The sequence below is a fragment of the Branchiostoma lanceolatum genome, chromosome 19 (genome assembly GCF_035083965.1).
Source record: "Branchiostoma lanceolatum isolate klBraLanc5 chromosome 19, klBraLanc5.hap2, whole genome shotgun sequence".
In the NCBI taxonomy this organism is placed as follows: domain Eukaryota; kingdom Metazoa; phylum Chordata; class Leptocardii; order Amphioxiformes; family Branchiostomatidae; genus Branchiostoma; species Branchiostoma lanceolatum.
Window position 1 is genome coordinate 9944050 of NC_089740.1, and position 25285 is coordinate 9969334.

A 25285-nucleotide genomic window follows, 5' to 3' on the forward strand; every position below is an offset into this window, starting at 1 on the left:
ATTGAAATAAATAAATGATTTTGAAGAAACTGGGAAATGATATACATGTACATCTTTGTGATCTGTAACTCCTAAACAAATACAAGGACTGAATCTAAAAGTTTCTTTTGCAATTTTTGCTAGAAGTCTGTTGAGATGTAACATCATATAATGGTTCATAACAGACTGTTAAGGGCTATACCACTTGAGAAACTGAAGAGGGGGGTCATCAACATGTTTGATATTCCATTCCTATTATTTCTTTCTTAAACCTTCTCCTTACAAAATGAATTGTTCTTTCACCACATTTGTTTAGTTCTAAAGTTTCCAGCCTGCCCCTCCTCCAAACTTTTCAATGGAATAGCCCAAGATGTGTCAAGTCTAGAAGAACGTCAATGCAAATATACGGGCATATTTTCGACTGAATCGTTAAGGCAAATGCATCAAATGTTTTTTTCTTAAGCCGTAAGCTTCATGTACTTCTATATCAGTATGCAAGCTTATGAGGTGACAGAAACCAAACAGTATATAATAAATACGAAACATAGAAACAAAAGTATAAATATCACAAAACTTCTCCGTCCTTTTCACTAGAATAACAATGTAATACTAGCACTTCTACCAGCTTGTCTTGGACTTTGAAAATGAATTCTAAAAACAATAATTACAGGTCTTTAAAGTAAAATCAATTTGTCTTATATTTTCAACAAATACAAAGAAATTATAGATTTTCCTAAAAGATGTTGATAGTTTGTTTTCACATTGGTTCTTTTTTTTTGCTTCTTTTTCAATTTAGTTCTAATTTTTTATCTTTTCACTACTGATTGCCATTGTTAACATGCAACGTGGTCCCTTTTAATTTTTAAAGTGACTTGCAGGGCACGATAATTATTCGTGTGCAAATTTACAGTAAGGCCACAGCAAGTAAATATTCCGGATGACATCCTCTGCTGGCAAAAAAAAAAAAAGATGGGAGAAAAAATATCTGAAATATTTTCCCATTTTTTAAAATTTTCTTGTCATGTTTACTATTTCCAAAGGAGAATGAAATTCCCTTTTTTTCAAAATCAGCTGAAAATCAATGCATGCACAGATGGCGTCTATGAAATTAACTCGCTGTGGCCTATTCTTTGATAACGGTACCACTGTTTTCCCATTGGACCCACACAAATTCAATCTTTCCTCCAACACGACGTTCTTGTGTCGTCCTCAATTTTCCCCCGCCATTTCATCTCCTCTTTCAACTTCTACCTGCTTCACCAAAATAAAGAGGGGCACAAAGATACACAGCCCCTCACTTTTTGGGTGAAAAGCGGGGATTCCTGGGAACCTCGGTGAAAGACTTTAACTCGTAGTTTGTCATCCCCGCGTCAACATCGTACCGCTGGCGGGCGAACAACAAACGGATGTCCTTGTGGAGGTAGATCCTTCCAGACTTGGAACTCGCAAATCTATGAAAACGAACAACAAAACATTTAATTTGGTTATCCACAAATAGTAAATACTTCCGAACAACTATCAAAATTAGCAGTTCAACCGATAAAAGAGAGTTGGTTAGAATTTTGTTGGTTAGCATTTTGTGTCTATCATTTCGATTAGCATTTCTACATTTTGCAGGTAAAATTTCCAACAACTTTTATATAACAGCAAAAATGTATTTCAAGCCTTGTGATACAAAAGCAAAGCTGGCTAAAGTCCGAGGTGTCGCCAAAAACAAGCCCGAATCCTCACCTAAGATGGACGACGTATCTCGGCGTGAGTCCCCCGGCCTTGATGTCCTCGCTGGTGGAGTACGCGGGGACGTAGTACGTGCGCTGGCGGAGGAACGTCTGGCAGTTGGGAGGCATGTCCACCAGGTCGTACTGAACCACGAACATCTTCACGACCGTACGGTGGGGGTTGAACAGAGTCTGGGGGGAAATATGGTTGTAGTTAATTGAATGTGTGTAATAGAGACCCCATACGTGACACCTACACAGTTTCTCACCAAGTAAAACGTCATACACGAACAAACATTTTTAAGAAAATTTTACTATCAGAAGAAAAAGGGAAGAATATATGATTGTACGAATTGTTATAAAAGTGTGTCTCTTAACATCCAATTGTAACACAGCCATTTTACAATTTTGCACCAGACATGAGATATTCCAAGAATGTGATCGTACATAAAATACAATTTGTGTGGCCTAACGTATTTCATAGTAGGAGGGAAAAAAAGGTGTTTTAACTTTAAGTCTGAGATTGGAACAACTCTTTAGCTATAGTACACTGGTTAATACATTGGAAAATAATATTTGTAGTGCGATCATAAATTTGCAGCAGAAAGGTCACTGCAGAAACCACAAGAATAAAACTACCCGGAAAGTTAAAAATACATTTATAGCTCACTCACCAATTGCAATGTCCCCTTCTTTGGAACCTGGTATCCTTTCTTCCCCAAACCATCCAGACTTATAATACCCTGAAACAAATTAAACACATTAGGCATCAGAAAGAATGGCTAACAAGACAGTGTCTGTTGTTAGTTGTAGTATAAATGTAGAACATGCTTTTTCTTCTTAGTTATCACATTCAGCCCTTTAGGGCAGGATTATGCAATAAGTCATTGTTTCTAATCCATATGAACAAACTAGAGAAGTTTGTGATAAAAGAACAAACAAACGAACATTCAACAAATACTAAGTATGGAAAATTTCAACCTGTACTTACTGAGTATGGTGAAGGTGCGTGGTCATCGGAAACACCGTAGAATTCAGCTTGGACGTTCATCTTCACGTGTCGCGGACAGAAAGAACCGTGGGCACTGCTCGCACCCAGCTCCGCAGTGAAACCCTAATAAAACACAGAAAACATTCAATTTGTGGACACTGAAATCGTAGCTGCCAAATAAGGACATCAGAACATAAAATAAAACCATAATCTGAAGTTAGCCTTTAAATGGTTGGAAAGCATTTTTGTATTAACTACAGCACTGTCTATTCACCCTGCAGTGATCCTATGTCACAAGGGGAGTAAGTAAGCACATTTAGAATACAAAAACCATTGGTATTCATTTTATAACCCATGAATGTGTGACCATAACACATGGGGTACAGTTGTAAAGGTGAAATAAGCTTTCTAACGATGTATAAAACAATGGAATTTAACTAATGACGGAGATATGATTCAAATCATGTTTCCAAATTTTGTGTCTGACTCAGGTTTATACAAGAGGATGCCATTGGGATATTCCTACCTCCACTGTACCAAGTGGCTCCAACCTTCCGTTGAGAACGGATTCTTCGAAATTCCCCAGCAGGCTCATTCCCGCGCAGGCCGGCGCGCTCGTACTGAGAACCTTCTTGTGGTCCGACAGTGAGGCCAGGGTCGCGGTGTCCAAACGCCCGCAAGACGTCGAGCTAGGAGGAAATGTGAGGAAAGGTCTTACACCAAGAGGAATAGATTTCAGCACCAAGGAAAGATACTGTAATTCTTTTTTTTTTCACTGTAACTTTAAGTTCACTGTTTTCACTGTCACCTCTGGACCGTGAACTTATCATCAAAGTGAAAAACCTATTTATGATTCCTCCACACATCCTTTCTGTAAACACTTGCTACCACCGTGAAGTTAAAGTTCAGTGAAAATGTCCCTTTTTCTTACACCGTGAAATTTTGCTACCATGAACTTAAAGTGAATTACAGTACTGCTATAGCCCTTAACTCAACTATCATCTACTATATGTACTGCTAGTACTATTACTACCAGTGATAGTCACTGCACTACTAGTACAACTACTTCTACTAGACAGTCACTTCTACTACTACTTTTATACTACTACTACTCCTACAGAAACTACTACTCAGTACTACTATTACTACATGCAATCCTACTTCTGCTACGTGTACATACATATGTGTGGTCCCTTACATGTACATACACATGTGTGGTCCCTTACATGTACATACATATGTATAAACATGTACAGCTAAGGGACCACACAACAGATAAAACTGCAGAAATTTGCAATGCCATGTAAAACTCCATGTCCAATAACTTTGAAGTGCCATCAAATTCAATGATTTGATAGTTTTCACATATTTTGAAACATATCTATACAAATCTACATGTATATAAAAAGACAGCACAAAACTAGTCTATATAAGGGGTAAATAAAACAATAATGTGAACACACCGTCAACTTCACAGAAATATTGTTATGTGTCACTCACTTTCTCATCCATGTGTTTGGTTCTTGGACGATGAGACTGTCATCAAAGTCAAAACTTTCCGAGGTCTGCGACCGCCTGGGGGGAGCCTTGACAAATCACACAAATAAATCTGTTAAAGTCATGATAAAAACTTTCTATATGGAACATCAAGGATAAAATATGACAGTGATTTCTTATGTCCTAATCTTAGAAAAAAGGTAGTCCCATAGCCTTTTTTAGGCCGTAGGGGCAGTGGGTTGTTATCCACTGTGTTTAGGAGCCAATCCCTCTCCTGATCCACTACCTTTTGCCTCCCCATCCAAAGTCAGGTACCCTTTTTAACATCTAAATTTTTCTTTATGTGTACTATAATACACAATGTAGCACGAAACTTTACTGTTTAACCTACCGGACTAGAGTTGACAGGGAGGCCAGTTTTGGGGTGGAATACGTAGTCAGTACAGCTGTCCAGGGATCGGCGGAACTTAGCCTTCTCGTCTGGCGTTGGGATAGGCTTTGCTGTAGCTGCTCTCGCCAGCAATTCTGCATCCTGGGGAAAATTGTTGCAACACAACCTTACAAACTTTGCAAAACAACTTTAAAAACTTTGTTTGTGACACAATTCTACTTGCTTACTTACTATTTCTTAGTTGCAATTTTAAATATCAAAGCATGTACATGTATGTATATGTAGATTTTAAAGCAGAAATTGCGATCTGGCAGAATTGCCAATTTTACCTGTAACGATCCTGTTCAGAGTCACAGAGACTCTAATCACGTTGCTAGCAATATGTAAGGGTGGTCTCCCATTTATAGATCCTAACTTTCAAGATAATCCATTGTCATGAGTCGAAGTTGAAAAGTCTTTTAAGTGAATATCCATATACACAGAAAAAACTTACATCTGATCAGGATCTCTATTGGTACATTTTGTGTGTAGGATCGCAGATTGTACTGGCAGTGATCCTGATCACGATCTCAGTAAACAGACTCCGATTGCAATCTCTCTCAACAGAATTTGCAATTTTTACCCTGATATATTGATGTGATAAAGACAACAAAATTTGTCATAAAATTGTTCTACAAACCTCTTCGGCCACCTTTGCCGGTCTCTTGATGACATCCTTCAGGAGAGACTTACTCTTGGCAAATCCAGGTAAGAACGCTGGTCGATCTGTTGGGCTCCTTATCGCCCATCCCGTTTCTCTGGTCCCTTTCTTGGTCACAATCTTTTCCACTCGTTGAGACGTTTCCTCTTCTGTCTTCCGATCAGACTTATGTGGAGCTACATGGTCCTTCTCTGGTATAGATAGCCCATTATGTACTTCTTCTTTGTCAAGAGTTCTAGAAGAAGGATCATTTGGGGAACCTATAGAATCCTCCAACAGTTTGCATTCTCTTTGCTCTTGTACCACTACTTCTCCATGTTGGAATGAGCTAGTCCTTGACAAGTCATCTTGTCTCGCCCAAACACATTGTTCGGATTCAGAGTCTCTTCTCTCAGATGTGACCTGACTTTCTGATATTCTCAACTCCTCATCCCCAAGGAACCAAGGAATTCCCGAAGTTTTCTGAGAACAGTCTTGTTTTTCCGAAGATTTCTCCGGAATGTGCTGTATACTTGAGTCTTTTTTACTGGTTGAAGCTTTAGACTTTGTCTTCTGTCCTTGGTGTTTGTCGTCATGACGACTTTTCTTCGCAGCAAGGGTTTGGAGGAATGACTCGAGTTCAGTGGGCGACATCCTCCGTTCCACCTGAGATGCAATGTTTGCAACGACCTGGTCTTTCTCGGTGGGTAGCGTCATCTTGGGTTTTATGTTTGCCGTAGACTCGTCGCTTTCGATCGAAAGTCTTCTCGTTTTCCAGTCAGGACTCTCAAACAAACTTGACGTACCCTTTGAGCTGTCCGAAATACCACTGTCTTCCAACAAACAAAAGTCTTTTGTTTGTTTCGTCTCTCGTTCTGGAACAAGAGGTTGATACAGCTTCGGTAGTTGGTCCCACGTTGTCATCAAAACTTTGGGGCTTCTCTGCTCTTTTTCTGATTGGCTGAAATTGAACGGTGTCAGCACGTGATTGGAGGGTGTGACGTCCTGATTCGGCGTACTAGTCATGGTGGGGAACTTGAAGGACTCGAGCTTGGGTGAACTTTGACATATTTGCAACTGTAGGTGAGAAGGCCTTGACAACGGGCTATTGCACGGAGTAGTTTCTGAACTACTTCCACTTGAATGCTGCGGTCTTCTGCACTCCTCTCGTAAACCGGGTCTGAAACCTTCCGCAGCTGAGCTAGCAACGAAATTCTGCGAGCAACTGGCCAAGGTGGGGGAGGAAAGAGTAGGAGAGTTTGTTTTGTTATCCTGACTGTGTTGTCTCGTATCCGCAAGCGTACCTTCCGCTGGTTTTGGCAGGTCCGGAACACTTCTCTTTGTTGCGCCCTGTTCAGGAACGTCATGCTCGCGTTGTTCTAGAACTTTGCTCGCCGATTGTTTCACGTGGTGTTCTAGGCTGCAGGTTGGGGTGGGAATGCACTGTTTCCTGGGAAGGTAGGCCACGGTGACCTTTAACCCTCGGGAGGGGGGCAGGTTGGGTACCGGGAACTGGTGGATCTCAGGCTGTTCCAGGAACTGAGCGTTGTACCCCTCCCCTGGCGCACAGACTCTGCAAGGAAACATGACACAAATAAATCAACAAGAAAAGAAATTAGAATCCCTTAGCCTGTGTTACACAACCTCTTGCTGTCAGGGGCTGATTGGGCCTCCACCACAAGGCTTCAAAATGCTTTAATCTGCAATGTTGCAAGTTGTCAACAATTTTACCCTATATGTTATGATGCTCAATTTAGTTAGCACACTATTGGCCAGGGATAAATCACATCTGCAGTTTTCCTCTGTAGTTAAGACAGTCACTGTACATGACAACTTTATCTGATTAAGTTTGCTGCCAAGTCTGGGTAAGGAAGAAGTTTAAGAATAGAACACCATGACCTTAACATACTCCTTGACATGTTTTGACTAAAAGAAAATCAGTCTGAGGCAAACTCAGTTTCCTAATAACTAAATCCATTCCTAAATCCATTTTGATTTAATACCAAAGACAGTTTTATTAAATTCATAGATACAATTGGTACTTATAAGTTATATAGGTCACTATTTTTATGTCAATGAGAAAATTGCATGTACATGTTAGGGCTCAAAATACCGGCAAATGCAGGATTGCAGATTTTGGAGTTGCGCAGGTATTTCTGATGTCTAGCTATATATAAGCAAGTTCACAGTTTAAACTGTGCATGCAGCGACATACATTGTGGGCAATGCGTCAAAGCTGAAGTGTCATGAAACAACAAAACATGTATCAAGCATATACATTGGTCTATACAAGAACTATTTACAAGTTAGGGGCCTTCACCTTTGACATATTACCCACAATGCCTCTCACTGCGCATATGCAGTTTGAACCATGAACAAGCATAGAAATGAGTACAAAACAAAAGGACAGTTAAATTGTGTTGAGACTGACCTGTAGAGGACATTTTTGGGTGCGTGTCCGTGGGTCTGACTGAGCCAGGCACTCAGCTGGGAGAAGTGGATGTACGAGCGCACTGCCTGGAGCAACGTGCGCGTCGTGTCACGGCCGCTGCTCGGACTACAGAAACACAGCGCACAAACAACATAGTGTGATCATATATTCAAAAGAGGGCTACCTTATGTCTATAGTAGCTGGAGCAAATTGAATGTTTCTTTCTAAGATGAACAGAGAGGTTTTGATATTTATGCAATAATATTTATTACTAATTACAATTTAAGCTGATAAATGTTGAGTTCAGATGGCAAAAAATCTGCCAAATGAATCATATCAAATTTGTTTATAGAGTATTATTGATTCATTTGATTGGTGCTACATGTATGTATCTGAGAAGTTATTTTCATTTTTCAATGTCAGAGTACAATGTCAAACTGATTCGCATATTGCACAGTAATTCAGGCTGTCATATTTTCTACACAACAACAGCTAGTTGGCACTATCCCGTAATTCAAAAGTGTTCCACTTAGGTCCTATTCTTAGCAACCAAACTTGTATCTGATAGCGTTGCCTACCTCTAATTCCCTCCATATGTGGATGATACATGTCTACATGTATATCTTTCATGTTCGTTTATCTTATTGTATTATCTAAATGTTCTTTGGGCAGCTGTTTGGCCATGCATACTGTACTTGCCAAAATTTATCAATCATTCATTTTATGACCAGGTAGAGATTAGTATGATCGTATTTACCAGCACATGATAATTCTTTTTCTACAATAAAATGTCAATCCTAGGCCTTGTTTTTATCATAAGCTGCCACGTAGACACAACCACAGAATTTGCAGGAACTCAACACACTTGACAAGGATCAAGTTACAATTAGGAAAAGGATGTGAGAGCCAAAAGGTTTTAGTTCTGTCAGCTTAATACTGTAAAAGCGTTTATTTTCGAGGGGACTGGATTTTGCAGTATATGGGGAAAGGCAGCTTTTGTGGTGTTTTCGATATCGTGATCAAAACAATTTTGCAGTACAGACTGATTCAAAGTAATACATATGATTGGAATTTGCAGTGTTGAAAATAAAACTGCTGACAAGATTTCCAGATTTACATGACAGTAATCTCAGACTTATACTGATAGTATTCTAAACTGGAAAGTGATACTTTTTCAACCTTTGAAAACCCCAACCCTACACAGACATTACTTCTTCCCCACTTACCGTTTGGCCACCATATGGATCGTCCACTGCTCCAGTAAGATGGCGGACTGTGGGTACGCGCTTGCCAGCGTTTCCACGTCCGCCGCCATCTCCTCGTAACAACACTGCGGACACAGCAGGACCTCCACCGACACGGGGATGTCGTTCCGCCACAGGAGAACCATCTGAGACTTCAGCTGCATCGCTTTCACACACTGGAAATGGGAGGGGAGGGGGGTAGTAGGTAGATGTCAATTAAGGTTGTGATAGTTCAAGGCCTTCAAACAGATTTTATGATTTTAATCTTTACTGGCAGCAGAAAGTTGTTACACAGGAGGACCAACTGGGACTTCAGCTGCATCACTTCCACACACTGGGGGAGGGAGGTGGCAGGTAGAGGTCAATTAAGGTCATGATTGATATATAGTTCAAGGCGGAGGGAGGGGTCAATTAAGGTTGTAATGGCTCAAGGCGTTCAACCACGGTTTAATGATTTTAACCTTTAACAAGCTATAGCTAAGGTAGATGTTTGGCCACCAGATCAAAAAGTGGTCCAGCCTCCTTCGTCAACTATGTTTAAATATTTGACGTAACTAGAAATAAATTACATGTATCCTACATTTTTGTCACATTTTGGTTCTTAGCTTGTTCTTAATTCTGGCTGATCTAGGAGCTTTCAAATTCTGAATTTTTTAAGTAAAATGAACTTCTCCAATGCGGATATTTGTGATACACAAAGTATATGCATCTAGGAACATATTTAGCATTTTGAGATATTGCAAAAGTGCAAGTGAGAGCTAAAGGTTGCACTGTACTGGGCAATTGCAACTTAGTATCTTTTTACACAGGTTGCCCATGTCTAGTGGCGTCGTGTGGCGCAACTGTAGAGCACGCGGCTGTCAAACAATGGGTCCCGGGATCTAATCCCAGGTGCGTCCAGAGACATGTCCGAACTTGCGCCCCGACGTTGTGCCCTTGGGAAAGGTACTGAACACGACTTTCCTCACTTCACTCAGGTGTAAATGAGTACCTAGCTCATCTAGGGTTAGGGACGTCCCTCGGATAGGACGTTAAATGGAGGTCCCGTGTTTGGGGAGAGCCACACCCCGCGCACGTTAAAGAACCCACCACACCTTTCGAAAAAAAGTAGGGGCATGCCCCGGTGTGCGATGGTCCAAATCTTACAGTCCGGTCTGGGATGACATCTTGAAAAGGTGATAGTTCACCTGTTATGTCAATCCTTCCACAAAATGTGGTAAATCAAAATAAATAAATAAAATAAATAACCAATTTAATTGTCTACATTTCTTGCCTATCATTTCAAACCCAGCCAAAAGCTGTGATATCTTTAGACATTTGATCCTTGTTTTTATCATAAACTGCCACACAGACACAACCACAGTATCAGCAGGAACTCAACACACTGGACATGGATCAAGTTACTGTTAGGAAAAGGATGTGAGGGCCAGGAGCTAAAAGAACTAGAGCTCCATCAGGCAGTAAACGATTGGACCCTGAGTTTTGCGTTCGAGCCCAACATTGGCTAATCTCTTTTTTCGTTTGGGGTCAATTTTTCCAGATACAGTCAAAACCATATCTAACCCATCAACCTACATGTAATATTGTGAAATTTTTTCTTTGATTTTACTTGCACTTGTTTACATGAAGTTAAAAGTGACACTGTACATTTGATGAATAGTTGGTACACTAAAAATGTTTTGAGCTCTTATGAAAAGGGTTGTGGGCCCATTTCTTCTTCTATTTAGTACATTTTTGCACATACTGTAGTCAAACTCAAATGGCCACATGTGGTGAAATTTTTCATTTTATTAACTCGTGATGACTATTACTTCTATGCCATTTGAGTCTTACCTTTGAGTCGTTCTCGCTGCACGCGTGGGCCGGTGAGCCCGCGGGCGGCGGACAGTGCTTGCCTTCCGTCCGCCCCTTCAGAGAAGGTTGGGGCACCCTCCCATCTGTCACCAACATGCCGATATCTACAAACAGTTCGTACGGGTCCACCTCGGGCTCTTCCATCTCACTGCTGTCAAGACCTGAGGAAAACAAACGACAGAAAAGGTCACTTTAATGAGTTCTTTAACTGTTTCAGTAATGTTAACACTTATCGTGACAGAGTACATGTATGATAGTAGAACATACTAGTCTGCAATCGTATTATGACTAGTTCATTAACTATGATCAGAGGAGCTAACCAGAGCAAGAACACACAATATAAGACGGATACCATTACCAGGCTATAGCTATGAACACACACAATATCTTACTACGACCCCATGCATCCTGACCATTTTTGATCTGTCCCTAGCTATAACCCATCACAAACATTTTTGATCTGTCCCTAACTACATGTACAACTCCATCCTGACCATTTTTGATCTGTCCCTTACTACAAATCTACAACCCATCCTGACCATTTTTGATCTGTCCCTAAACATGCATGTACAACCCCATCCTGACCATTTTTGATCTGTCCCTAACTACATGTAAAAACCACCATCCTGACCATTTTTGATCTGTCCCTAAGATGAAAGCTGAATAATCAGTAGTCATCCCTAATGATACAGGTAGCATAACATTAGAAACAGGAAACCAGACCTACAGTACAGCCAGACAAATTGCAAGTGAAAAACAGGAATTAGGAACATTCTAACTACAGTTTCCTGTAGATTGGGCAGTGAGGCAGACTTCCCTCCCGGACCGATTGGTGGGCTTTCATTCTAGCAGACAAAATAAAGCATACACATACGCACATACACACGCACGCATATGCACACACACACGCACACACTAACACACACACACACACTCACTCACACTTTCAGGCCTCTCCTTTGTACAATTTACCATTTTTCAAGAATTTTAAAACATAATGTTCTCACAAAATGTACAAAACCTTTGCATAAAGGAAGAGGATTAAGCTTGGTGGTTCCTCAGATTTTCCCACAATTTTGATAACAATATGATCACCTAGACAAGTTCGCAGCTTCAATGGTCTAATTCTAAACAAGCGGTTTATACCAAACTGTACAACAGGTGACAGCATTTTACATAGAACAAGATGTAAATGTCTTGGTGGTACAATATTGTTCGCTGGTATACGTGCATAATCTACAGCGTCAAGAGGGACCTTTACCTACCTTTTTTTACACGTGTGCCCTTTAGCTCACTTAGGTACACAATGAACAAAGGGCACGTTGAGACAGGTTTGCGTCACAACCTTAAGCAGACACTACACACTATAATCAGACCCTCCAGCACTACTATACACCTCATGTTGCCGCTATATCTGTAGCAACTGAAACTAACAACACTTTGATGTCAACCAGCCACCTTTTAATTTGCATAATTCTTTTGGTTCAACCAGGATTTGAAAGAGGTATACAATTTTTGACATCCTTGCAGTAAAAATGTCTGACTTATAAAAAAACATCTCAGTACTATATTCTTGGCTTGGCTGGCTTTTAATCTGAGTGTTACTTAGGTTTCTTGGCTTGGCTGGCTTTTAATCTGAGTGTTACTTAGGTATTATCTAATTTGCGATTGTTTCAAATTCCGAAAATCCTACAACAAGACTGAAACAACATATCTTAGTTATGATATTAAAGTCAAAACCACAATGATTGTTACACTTACAATATAATTGTCCACAAGACTTTGACCAGGGTTGACTTTGAAATCAACTTCAAATACATACTCAAATGCATCCTCGTCCACCAGGACCTTTCCGCTTGACGATACATCGCTCGCGGAAAAGGCCTTTTCCGCGAGCGATGTATCGTCAAGCGGAAAGGTCCTGGTGGACGAGGATGACTCAAATGTGACATGTATGATTTTGTACAAGTCAATGTGAAACTAATGAACAAATGAATCTACTTTCAATTTACGTTTACAGCTTCAAGATAATGATATAAACACAACACTATAAAAAGTATAATGTATAAACTTACGAGTACTTGAATAAATGCCATGAGTGGTTAGGAGAAGAAATCGAAGCATTCCATGCACATGCACATGTACTTGTACTTGACCAGACAATGGTTCAGAAATATAGACTGGCTAACTTCCTGTTAGACCTTAGTCACATGTAACATGCACCGATCATTTCTGACTCATGTATTTTCCTTGTATGACTCATGTCAGGTGGTTTCCCTTAAGGAACAGATTTAAACCCTTAACAGGGTGCGAAATACTTTTTTGAGCCAGGTTGCCTATGTTGCAACCTAGGGCAAAGGCTAGGTTGCACATCCAAATTTCAGGTTGCTCCAGCAACATTCACCGATTTCTTCAAATCAAGCTCGTATGTAGCGTATAATACTACTAATATTTCAAAATATAAATTAGATAGTATTGTGTTCCCATTGACCTAACAACATCTTGTTTAGCCGAGGGCAGTGTGTTTTCGTCTTTTTCAGCTCAGATTCCACGATCTATGAAGGGTTTGGATGGTTTAAAACGAAAAAGTGTTGATTTCTTTATTTCAATTGAAGATTTACCGAATTTTATGAGAGTGACACTGTGTTTTTGTGAGCTTCCAGGGCTCCGATTGAGATCTTTGGCTCAAAATATAAGGTTGCACACTGCGCTACCTGGGTTTGGAATTAACTTGCACCAACCGAAATCTTGTTGCACTGTGCAACGTGCAACCAGGTATTTCGCACCCTGCTTAATTTGAAGCTTGTTTGGACTACATGTGCAAACACATACATGCATGTCATGGAAAAATCAATTCACGACAAAATCACACAAAAAACAACTTTTTCTAGTTTACATTTAAGGTAGAATGTTCATTTTGTTTATCAAACTTTAAAGGTATGACTGGGCAAAAAGGTATTTAGCTTTGAACCAGTGTGCTATTCTATTAAAGGGGGGTGATTATGAATACAGGACGAGATAGAACATTTCATCATATCTAAAAATATCACATGCATTTCCATCCACTTCTACATATAGTTCATAATGCAATATATGGTAAGGTTCATTTACTATTTAGAGTCATAAATTGGTATCAAAGGTCACAGTTGTAGCAGGGTTAAACTAAAGCTGTGTGCATTTGTGTCACCTTTACAGATTTATGAATATAAAAGCCTCACACTTGACACAATGTTTAAAGACATCTTTTATGAAATTAAAGGAGAATATTCACATACACCATCAAAAAATTTTCAAAAATATGAAGAAAAGATATGAACAATAAAACTATCACTGTGTATGTCTTGTTTGTTATTCATATACATGACGTATTTGATCAGTTCTTAAAAATTGTTAGATACATGTATTAGATGTACAAGTTGCCATACATTTTACCTGTTACAATTGTCGTGCAATGAAGTTCTTCTTTTTCTATGCATGGATTTACATACAAGACTTAGTGGGAGGCACTTTTACGTGGGCAAAATATGAGAACCTAATCTGCTGAGCAGGTATTCATAGAAGCAGGTGTTATACAACTGTTTCCAAGAAAGACTAGAAAAAAATTATACTTGTATGAAACCGAGAATAATTCTTTGTACCTCGTAAATATTTAGTACCTACCGATGACATGACTAGCAATTGTCCAAATCGGGTATACCTTGAAATAGAATGCAATAATTGGCCAATTTTCACAAATCTAAGGGGTACAAGCCTACCATGTGGGCATTGATTTGTTGCTAAGTTGGTTAGTTATTTCAGTGGCTTTCACAACAGAGGGCTTTAAAATGATCTTATCTTAGAATATTCGCTCCCAGACTTTATTTTTGTGTTTTTCTTTTTGACGGTTTCGTTTTGATACACAGGAATGGTTCAATCATTTTTCAAATTTTTTTGAACATTTCAGCTACCACAGCTTCTTGGCAGTGTATCTTAATCTTGACGAAATTACGAACCAATGTACCAGCTGTCCAGCTATCAAAAAGACACAAAAGCCAGACTGGGTACTGGCCATGATAGCAGATTACCTACAGGCTGATAAACGCTAGGAGTAGGACTAGAACCAGGGACACACTGATCCTGACTTCTCTAATTAGCCACAGCTTGACTGTAATGGGCTAGAACCAAGGACAGAGGTCACCACACAGCCAATGCTGCACCCTGACTCTACTGTAAACCTTCATATCTTTGCGGTGGATTTATCTTCTTGGATTAATTTTCTATCAGCGCGAAATCAAAATGCTTTGTGATTCAACTGTACTACAGACTTGTTTCAACTGCAAGATTTACACGCACTGCAAAAGAACTCTTTTTCCCTCCAACCACAAAATAAAACCACCGCAAAAGTTAATGCATTTACAGTAGCTAGCAACAATGGCCCAACGAAGCTAACCTTTGACCTATCAGCTGTAGCATGTACACAACAACAGCTGATACATTTAGAAACATTACACAAAGAGGTAGACATATGTTTTAAACATGTTTGTGGTATTTGAAAGTCCAGTACACAATGCAATATGCTATTCTGTTTGGCTAATACATGTACCTATTTTCTAAGGATTTATCTTGGATTATTTGCAAAAATGAGGAACACCAAAGTTTTTTTTTTTTATCATCGCAATTTCCTAAATACATACACAACTGAACAAATACAGGGAAAGGTAGACATAACAAAAAGGCAGCTGCTACAATTCAAACATTCAATTTACAATTACTGTCTAACTAAGAGAGGATCATTAGTGTCCTAAGATGTTGATGGCTGATTCTAAAGTATACTCTTTGTTTAGTATACTTTTGATTCTAAAGTATACTCTTTGTTTAGTATACTTTTGATTCTAAAGTATACTCTTTGTTTAGTATACTTTTTGTACGCATATCTTATAATCAATCAAAAGCCAATCAAAACAACCATGGGAATGAAACGGAAGATAAATTCTTTCAGCTGAAAGATACACAACCAAGTTAGCATGGCCAATAACATAATAAATGCATAATTGATACACATGCAGTGAAAATGTTCCACCATATAGCAATATGTTAGCCTAGTACATGTATTCAGCCTTCTTCAGCTTATAGCTGGGTAATAACTGTTGGGAAGTACATTGTCTTCCACTGGTTCCAAAAAAGAAGTCAAACCCAGCTAGTTTAGATATAGCCAACAATTGTATATAGTACCAGTAACCTATTGTTACAGTAAAGTCAGACACAGTTTACTGACGCATGTATGTTTTTCCTATGTTTTTATCATGTATTTGCAATTAGCCCACGGGCATGAACTTGCAATAAACTGATCAATTGTAGAACTAAATGGCAGCATGCTAGGCTAGCAATATACAGTATATCTGAGTAATATCTGCAATGCTAAAATATCTGATCAGAGAAGAAATACAATTCTTTATATTCGAACTCGACAAAGATGAAAGACAATTTAAACTAAGTTCTTACCATACTGGTACATGTAGTACAAGGGAGCCAGGGCGTCACCAATACGTATAGGTCTCTGGGAAAACTACTGTCCTTTTCCATATCTTCCTCCCATTTCTGTAAAGCCTCTGGTTCTAGACAACAGCCTGGGGGCACCAACTGCCACTGATCTAAGATTCACTATTACCTTGGGACACACGCCAGAATACACCCCTATATGGCAAACACCAATGGTACGGCCTGCCCAGCAACAGGCCTGATTTGCATGCATGGCAGGCCGACAATCCGGCAGGTGCCACGTCGGATACAGGTAAGTCAACAATCTCACTAGCCAGACCACCGTTTGACCTTCACAATAACTCAAGGTCAAGGAAAATTGCAGCCAAATGTAAGGTTAATCACTCAATGGAACTGTCCATGAAAATCAAACAGTGACTCCTTTCCATATACATACACACACTGTTGCGGACCTGCCAGCAACAAGGCCAATGTAGCCATCAATCAAACGAAAATGTGGTCTTTAAATGGTCGTGGCTCCGCCCCCTTGGGAGATCCTTGAGCCCAGAGGTCAGGCTAATTTGCATATGAATACACCAGCTGTTTTAAGGGTAACACCACCCTGCGCTGCCATGAGTACTTAAGTGTGTAGGGGCCTTTTACCCAAACAGTGAGGTAACAAAGCAGGGAACTTTGTGTTCCATAGCAACACAGGTGTGGGTTCAATACGGGAGCTTCTTGCTTGATCAGCAACAATTCGGATTCCTACATAGTTGCCTGCAATACTGGGTGCATAATGTATTGTGCACCCAGAATTGGAGCTGTGCACCTGAATCATGACTGTGGGTGCACCTAGTCCTAGATGTACTTGTATAGGGTTACATATATAAAGGTGTTAAAATAACATCATCGTACACTAGCTGTCTGTGTGTCAGCACATTGAAGTGTCAGAAAAAAATAGTACAAATACAAAAAAATAAGAAAGTTTTATAGTTGTACTATTTGTTTAAAATTCTAAAGTTAGCTATCAAACAGACTTTGGGTTCAAATTTTTGTCTTCAAAATTTCAATAATCAAAATCGTTCACCCAAATATCATTGATGATTGAGAATTTTTAGTAGAAAATTAACAAAAGCTTCAATGTATAGAATTGTTGCAACCGTGAATTTGAAACGCCGCAAAAAAATCCTTTCCCTTCTACCTCGAAATTAAGTTCCATCAAAATAAGATGAACTACCGTACATTTTTAAAACGCTGCAGGATAAAAGAATATAAGAGATAGCTTAAAACAAAAATATCTTTTAAAAGAAAGCCAATATGATGAATATCAGTTGTTATGTTCACTTTGGTATGATTTTATAGTGGCAAAAACTGATAGAAATATGAATTATTCAGCCATTGCCTGCAAGGCTCCCACTTACATGTCTCTATCTTAGCGATAAATCTCGACAAATGTTCTTCTATACAACAGACGCCATTTCTTGGCTACAAAGACTGTCACATCAAAATTTTATGGCTTAAAATCTACAATGTGAAATTGTGATGGTCTGAATATGTCTTTATCCACTTGGGATCAGTATAATAGGATATATCGATTGATGTACATATGATATAGCGAGACACGACTATACCGTCTCAAATAAATCAATATTTTGGCCTCTACAGCTATTACATTAAATGCTGCATGTCTTTGAAATGGCCATGTACATGTAGCTATCTTAATTCTGAACATCTTTTGGTTTCACTTTGCTGTCCTAACCCCCTCTGCTTCATCTTGTATTTCACCTACCAGGATTTACAATGACTTGAGCAACCCCACAGTTGACCTACAGAGCGTATTTAGTCGTGATGTCATTGGTGCCATGTTGGTGTCCATATTTGCATTTTAGTGAAAAATGAATTAAACATTTTCAGACAGTAAAGAGATCTTCTGACAACTCGAAAGTTTGTTCATACTATAGCTCAGAGAAAAGAATGACACAAGAGTGTTTCGAATCTAAAAACCACAAAGACGATACTGTGTACGTTTCATTGAAATGCAAAAAGGAACACCAACATAGCAGACAGTGTTCGTAATGCTGTGATGTCATCTTCACTGACATTAAAGCTCTTCAGACTGAATGAAAATCATTACACTTACAGATCAATGAGAGAATACATTCAGATGGACAAAACTGAAGCTATACATTACAAAATGTATAAGCAAAATCACACTAGGACTCCTGGAGGTTTAAATGAGCATAAAATTTTCCAGGTGGCAGCTGTGAATTAGGTTCCAAGGTCATTCTTTGAGCTGAGAATCAGGCTCCAAGGTCATCATTTTAACAGGGGACCCAGATGGCGAATACAGCCATGCTTGTGGCTTGACCCTGAACTTCACAGGGGTCTTACTCTATTAGAAAAACAGGCTGTAACTGTAAACAATGTTAAACATGGAGAAATCGCTCAAACAGTTCCAGCTAACACTGTTAGGATCATTTCAGTCTTTGTTTAACCTTCGGTCTGCAAGGTAGCTGTTTGTCACCAGATTTAACTTATCTACGAGGTTAATCAGCAGGAAAAAGATTAAATTCAGGTCTGGTTAAACTTGTTTTCATAAATATTGCTAGCACCAAAAGAGAAATACAATGTACATAGAAATATGCAAATTTTGGCAAACCAGTGAGCATGACTACATACGTACGTTGATGAAAGTTAGACATCCAGGTAGTAAGATAAGCCAAAAATAATTATTCAAGCAACTGGATAAAATTTTGAAACAGTCAGACGTTTTAGACAGCATCCAAGTGTCTTTCGTCAGTAACTAACGATAAGACTGAGAACACCAGGTTTTATACCTACTTTGTTTTCAATTTTCTTACCAACCTTTCCAAGTCAATTATGGTACAAAATACAGCCTGTCTGACATGATAATCTAATCGAAAACAACTTACCTGGTCGTGATTGGTAAGATGATTAGCCATAATTTGTTCCAGGCTTGAATCCACTGAAGCGACAATCTCACAAATTACTATGGGGCATCGTTTTAGTTTTGCATCAACTCAACAGATTTGACTTAAAATCAAATCACCATGAGTGGCGTGCATTGAAAACGTGCTCACTTCACAAGACTACAAGACATCCACTACAGATGTTTGTGACACTAGAGCCTTGTCCCCGATCAAGTCAAGGACAATGTTAGAAAGGTGACCTTTATTCAGTGACAAGATGATTTACCTGAGGGAGACAGGTGTGATGATAATGACATTGCAATTTCCTATCATTTCTAAAGAACATAATGTTAATAGCTTTTATAGCATTTAGTCTCTCTTCTTTGCTTTGTTTCCCCCAACTAGCAGGTAAACAGAACTAGTACGAAGAGACATAACATGTTGATTTGACTTGAATTGAGGGCTGTTTCATTTTAGATCCTGAACAGGACACAGTACAGAATTAAGTTTGATTGTTGAAACATTCAGTGATTCAGAATATTATTTCTAATTGGTCTAAATTTTCTCCAGTCGATTAGCAACAAATGGGATCGTTAGTTGGTATTTATCGTTAGTTGGTATGTACTATGTAAAGTTTTTAATTGGTGTCAACTTTCTTTGACAGATGTGGCACTGTCTTTTAGGACACTGGTTTAACTTGTTGTGACCTTGACAGTGCAGATGTGCTTTCCAAGGTCAAAAACACTAAAGTCTTAACAACATATTCAGTTTGTTAACTGAGCTGGCTAAAACAGTCAAACATAATTGATGGGAGGGGGCACTGATGATAAATAATCCATCTTGTTTATAAATAGGCTCCTATCAGTCTTGAATTTAGTCTTATATGTCATCAAAATACGCATGGTGGGATATCATGCACACATACATGTATGGACAGTGTTGCTTTCATCAAATCTACCAGCTGACTTTTGCTGTAACTAATTAATACTTCATGAGTAAATTCTGGAGCTACTCTGTAATTTAGAGTAAATCTTGAAATTTTTATTTCTGTTGTTGGTGGCCATTTTGATTCTCAAGCTTTATAGACCTTACAGAACAACAGTTTTTATCACCTTCCCAATAAAACCGGCTGGCTTAAGTCTTCCCAAAGGTCATTATTCTGAAGGTCATTATTTGCTGCACAAAGCTGCTTATTCAGCCTTTATGGGCCTGCTTTTAAAGCTGGGCTGAATGCTCGGTCAGCTGTTGTGTTGTTACGTAGCCACAACAAACACAGAGGGGTTAAAGGTTATATGTGGTGACTGAACCCTAGCTGCTTGTATTACCGGCACCTTCTTGTATGGTGCTCAGCATAGCAGATAACTTGACATAGCAGATACGTCATAATTCTCAGTTGCCTGGTATATATTCCATCCCTATTATCTGTCTGTGATTATCCAGGACCCATTGCCCTTGCCATAGGGCTACACCATAGGGATGGGTCCACTGCAACTTCTTAGAAGCAGCTGTGATTACTAAATTACTTTTAGTCACAATTGAACAGTTATGATATCTGTATAGTTTTCATGTTGTGGCTAGCCAATTTGCAAGTGGTGCACCATTTTACTTTATCAGTTTATGAATTATGATGTATGCGAAAGCAACAAGTCATACACACTATAGTGAAAATTGGTGATATGACTTTTCGTCAGACATTGTCGTTTTTACATGCACATGTACACACTGGTATTGGTAAACAGAAATAGTACCCCCCCCTCTACTGTACAGCTGTATCTTATCATCTATCAATGTTTTTGTCAGCTAGTACGAACAACAGTTACGATATTTGCTTGTCAGTTTTAGCGATCTCTGCATAAGGTGTAAACAAGACTTCCCATATAAAAACATTGCCTGCTCCTTTTCTGGGTTGTCTTTGCTGTACAGGGTTGAGGGAATACCACCAAGTATCAAATTTAAAACTGCCAATGGACACCCAGCTTTGTTTGGCCAAAGATAGAACATAGCCCAAGCTATTTGCAGTGAGGCATTCTCATGCCAAGGATGAATATGGCCTGAACCAAAAGCCATCATTGGAACATAAAACTGCAAGGAAAAACAATTAGGGATTGGAAACATTTACCCAATCTAAACAATTAAGATAATTAATGTTTTGACAGTCATAACCTATATTTTCAGTACGTTTTCTGCATTCTACATAGATCAAGCAGTAATATTCAAATATCTCATGATCTACATGTATACTGCCAAATCACTTTGTAAAATTCTCAACATGATACATCTCTTTATTTGGATGTGGCGCTTACTGTGTTTGTAACACAGGGCTGGCCCAAGTGGGTTGAATCATGCAAATATATGGAAGAAAAACAGCTGTTTTGAGTTGTCTACAACTTACAAGCGTGTACAATATGTATATTCTCATAACACAAATGTATGTACATATGTAAGTAGGAATACTGGAATAACACTTGATAAAGGGCTCAAAATTCATTTTTGGACGTAAAAATTTAGGTGCCCAGAAAAATTTGTTGGGTGCACAACATAAAGCAGAATGTCACTTGTTAGCAATTTTCCTGATTGTAAACCTTACTGCCTCTCTGAATGTAAAAATAATTCACAATCATATTATATACCCTTAGCTTCAAGTACGTAACCCCACAAATATTTATTCTAGGTGCATCCATAGTAAAAAAATCAGGTGCACAGATCCAACTTTGCACAAAACCGATATATGCAATGCACCCTCTAGTTTGAGCTTTGCATATAAACCATGCCATGGGAATTCAGGACCCGGAACACCTATGGAATGCTGAGTGAGATTCAGAGGAGTCTAAATTCCCAAGGGAAAACCATGTGTTGCTATGCACCATTTCTTTTCCATTTTTAGGACATCGATGCTGGCAAAGTCATTACACTGCAACTTCCTATGAATTTCATATCATCAAATATGCATACATACATATGAATATAATACTGAACAGATGTAGAAAAACTTTCATTAAAATCAAATTCCCTGTTTTGTAAATTGTACAGTTAAAGGCATTTTATCAGCAAAAATACCTTTAAAAAATAAATTTACTGTTCAAAGTATATCATGTTACATTTGTAACTTGTCCTGACATTGCAAAGTGATATTTTTACAGGGTGTATATAAAAATATATCTGCATGCCATCAGTATGATTCTTGTCCTTCAGAAGACCTTGTCCTGCTCTTGGTTTATTGATTGGTGGATTGCGAACGATGCATTTTTCATTGCGAATCCTGAAAGCTCTTTACATTTATAGCTCAAGCGATGTGTCATACCTAATGACTGAAGTGATTTTCTGTGGCGTAAAACTAACCTAACGTTAATGGTCTTGTTTAGGTTAACGACAGGAATTTTTGTTGCTTCTTATCTGTAACAGTTGGAATTCTCCTGTTCTATATCACGAGGATAATACATAAAAGATATGAATATACAATGTTTCATCATTTCATGCAATCACTTTGTAATAACTAAATGTATACTGTTACCTTGTTGCAAGTGTAACAACCAGAACACATTTTTCCAAGATCATTTTGCACAGAAGTGATAAGAGGAATATGGCAGCGTACTTACATTTCCAAGCTATCCCAATGTAATCTACTCTTGTGATAAAGGTCACTTCCAGATCTTCAACCATCCTTATTAGTACTGTAAATGTGGAAATGTTTGTGATGGCTTTTATCAAAATTTATGTGAGCAGGTTTTCACAGTGACTTAACAGCGTACTTAAAGCCATCACAAACATTTTTGTTCTGTCTTCTGTCCGCCTACCCCCTTGTTTCAACCACCGTATATTCTCCATTTTGTCCCTACCGCGAAATTAAATCTCAGAAACATTTCCACTTCTACAGTACGGATGACTCAGACCCCCCCCCCCCTACATCCTCAAAATATCCTAGAATTAGACAAAAAACGTGCAGCGTACGCCAAATGGTTCTTGACCTGTTAAGGCTGAAAGGTTTCAAGGCAAAGCGACATGACACCGAACTAGAACCGGGGACAGGCCGCCTTTAAACCGTTTGTTGTCTTTCTTTTGACGTTAGCGAGAAAATTTGAATGTCAATAGACGGCGGTTTTTGGTAACACCCAAAACAAATCAGATGGGGCAAAAAACAATCCTCTAAAGCAGCCGAAATTCTCATACCTCTGTCGCGTGAACAAATATTTCACACTATGTCGACGTTCCTCTAAAACAATACTAATAGGGGATGAATGTAGAGAAGAAATAACGTGGGAAAATAGACGAGTTTTCCCGACAAATTAACGCTAAAATAGACGGGTAGGTTTACCTGGGTCCCGGGCAGGCCTGGACGACTGCCCCGAAACCTTCCCCCAGAAAAATTCCACTCACCGTCTTTTGGCTTCATCCTTTGCCTTTCTGTACGTCTAGATTTGCCGATGGATTCTTCCTAGACGTCTCGACACGGGAAATGTGTCATCTTTAAAACGATAAACGGGTGATCTTGAAGGCGGAAGACGGGCTGTCTGGCTGTCATGATGCAAGAAGTCGATCAGCTGCCATCTTGGCTAATTAGATATGCAGGAGGGGCGTGGCCTAACTGTGACCCCTGCGATCAGCTGGGACTAATATTTACATCTTCCACGTGGACCTCACGTGCTCGGACGGTGATGCAATATCACAAAAACAACCGCATTTCGCTTCAAATTTGCGGTTGATTTCAGGCGCATGTAAAGAAATTTATTTGAGATTCTCTGTAGAAAAATTAGGAGGCTCTAATTCAGTTCTAGATTGTATAGAAAGTGTCATTTTTGCAACGTTGCTGATAGTCATCTTGCTATTCCGTTTTGTTTTGACAATATTCATACGTACATTTCCTATCATACGTAATCTCACATTTCAATCATGACGTTCCGGTGGGATTTTTAGTCTTGCTATGGCCAGATGGTCGAGTTATCTTAGATTCTTTTGACAGTTCATTTTTTTTGAAACAGCAGCGACCTCTATCAGACAAGTGCAGTATTACACTGTGCAGTGAATGCCAGTGATGCAACATCGGAGCTGCTGTCAGTAGCAAAAATCAGAGCATTTGTTTGAAATTTGAGGATAACTTCAATCGTTTGTAGACAATGTGACATAAGCTTTTGTCTAGAATAATCGGAAGCACAGACAAGCTCTAGATTACAAGTATAACTTATAGACAGTGTCACTTTTTCAAAGTTACGGTGGCTATACCTGCTTTTCCGTTTCTTTTTCTTTTTTTTTCATTATAGTTTTAGTCCACTGAATTTTCTTACCAATAATCAAATCATGCCATACTTCTTGCATTTTCGATCTTGGTATGAGAAGCCGATCATGTTCTTCCTACGTTCTAACGATTGTTTGGCTGTGGTTTGGCAAATAAGAGACAGCAGCGACTTCTATTAGAGGAAAGCAGCATTGCGGCAAAGCTGTGTTGTATTCTTAAACTTAAAAGTTTGAGGTTTGGGTTTATCGTAACATATTTACATCTACAACATATTTCCGCCTTATCAAGTACGAAGCGGTAGTAACATTCCACCACAATATACATAATGCCGCCGCCCTGAACGGATACGTCAAAACAGATCTCACTCTTGTATATCCAAGGACATTGTATATAGTAATAGGAATGTGCTTGGTTTATCCAAACTGGGCATCCAAACTCAGCATTCGCACGAATTTTATGAGATTCGTAGGAATCTTATCAAAAACGCACGAACTTGGCTATGTGAAAACGCACGAATCTTATGAAAAACGCACAAATCACTATGACTCTATGTGGATACGCACCAATCTTATGGAAAACGCACGAACTTGGCTATGTGAAAACGCACGAATCTTATGAAAAACGCACAAATCACAATGTGGATACGCACCAATCTTATGGAAAACGCACCAAGTATGACTTACAAAATAAATAATACGCGTAGTCTTTTATGCAAACCGGCATTGGGAGCGGTATGTTTGTTAGTGTTTCTAGTTTCTAGCCTGGAGTCCAGCCTTATTAGCTTTCGTCCGCTACCCAAGCTCTAGCCTGGAGTCCAACCTGCTGCCTTATAGCTTTCCTCCGCCGCAAGTGCCCAAGCTCTAGTCTTGAGTCCAGCCTGATTT

General features: G+C 39.1%; 2 protein-coding genes across 3 annotated transcripts in view; one reads left to right on the forward strand and one right to left on the reverse strand.

Annotated features, from left to right (window-relative positions):
* LOC136425002 (atos homolog protein A-like) lies at positions 1 to 23741 on the reverse strand. 2 transcript variants are annotated; one of them, XM_066413696.1, is made up of 12 exons: positions 23546 to 23741; positions 10764 to 10945; positions 8913 to 9106; positions 7687 to 7812; positions 5256 to 6828; positions 4577 to 4717; positions 4189 to 4274; positions 3215 to 3377; positions 2689 to 2811; positions 2372 to 2440; positions 1711 to 1889; positions 1 to 1430 (listed from the first exon to the last, which is right to left on the reverse strand). In XM_066413696.1, the coding sequence occupies exons 1-12, from the start codon at positions 23559 to 23561 to the stop codon at positions 1274 to 1276; spliced, it is 3009 nt and encodes a 1002-aa protein (XP_066269793.1). In that variant the 5' UTR covers positions 23562 to 23741; the 3' UTR covers positions 1 to 1273. The 2 variants fall into 2 exon arrangements, with proteins under 2 accessions (XP_066269793.1, XP_066269792.1); XM_066413695.1 differs by lacking the exon at positions 23546 to 23741 and adding an exon at positions 12860 to 12992.
* LOC136425239 (small ribosomal subunit protein eS27) overlaps positions 1 to 25285 on the forward strand; it is a 214923-nt gene that overhangs the window by 106274 nt on the left and 83364 nt on the right. The window lies entirely within an intron of this gene.

Coding starts and splice junctions, on each gene's coding strand:
- LOC136425002 (XM_066413695.1), bottom strand. CDS start 12,908: ATGCTTCGATTTCTTCTCCTAACCACTCATGGCATTTATTCAAGTACT. Junction 9,107..10,763: donor GCAGCGAGAACGACTCAAAG/GTAAGACTCAAA, acceptor TCCCATTTCCAG/TGTGTGAAAGCGATGCAGCT. Junction 1,431..1,710: donor AGATACGTCGTCCATCTTAG/GTGAGGATTCGG, acceptor TCGTTTTCATAG/ATTTGCGAGTTCCAAGTCTG.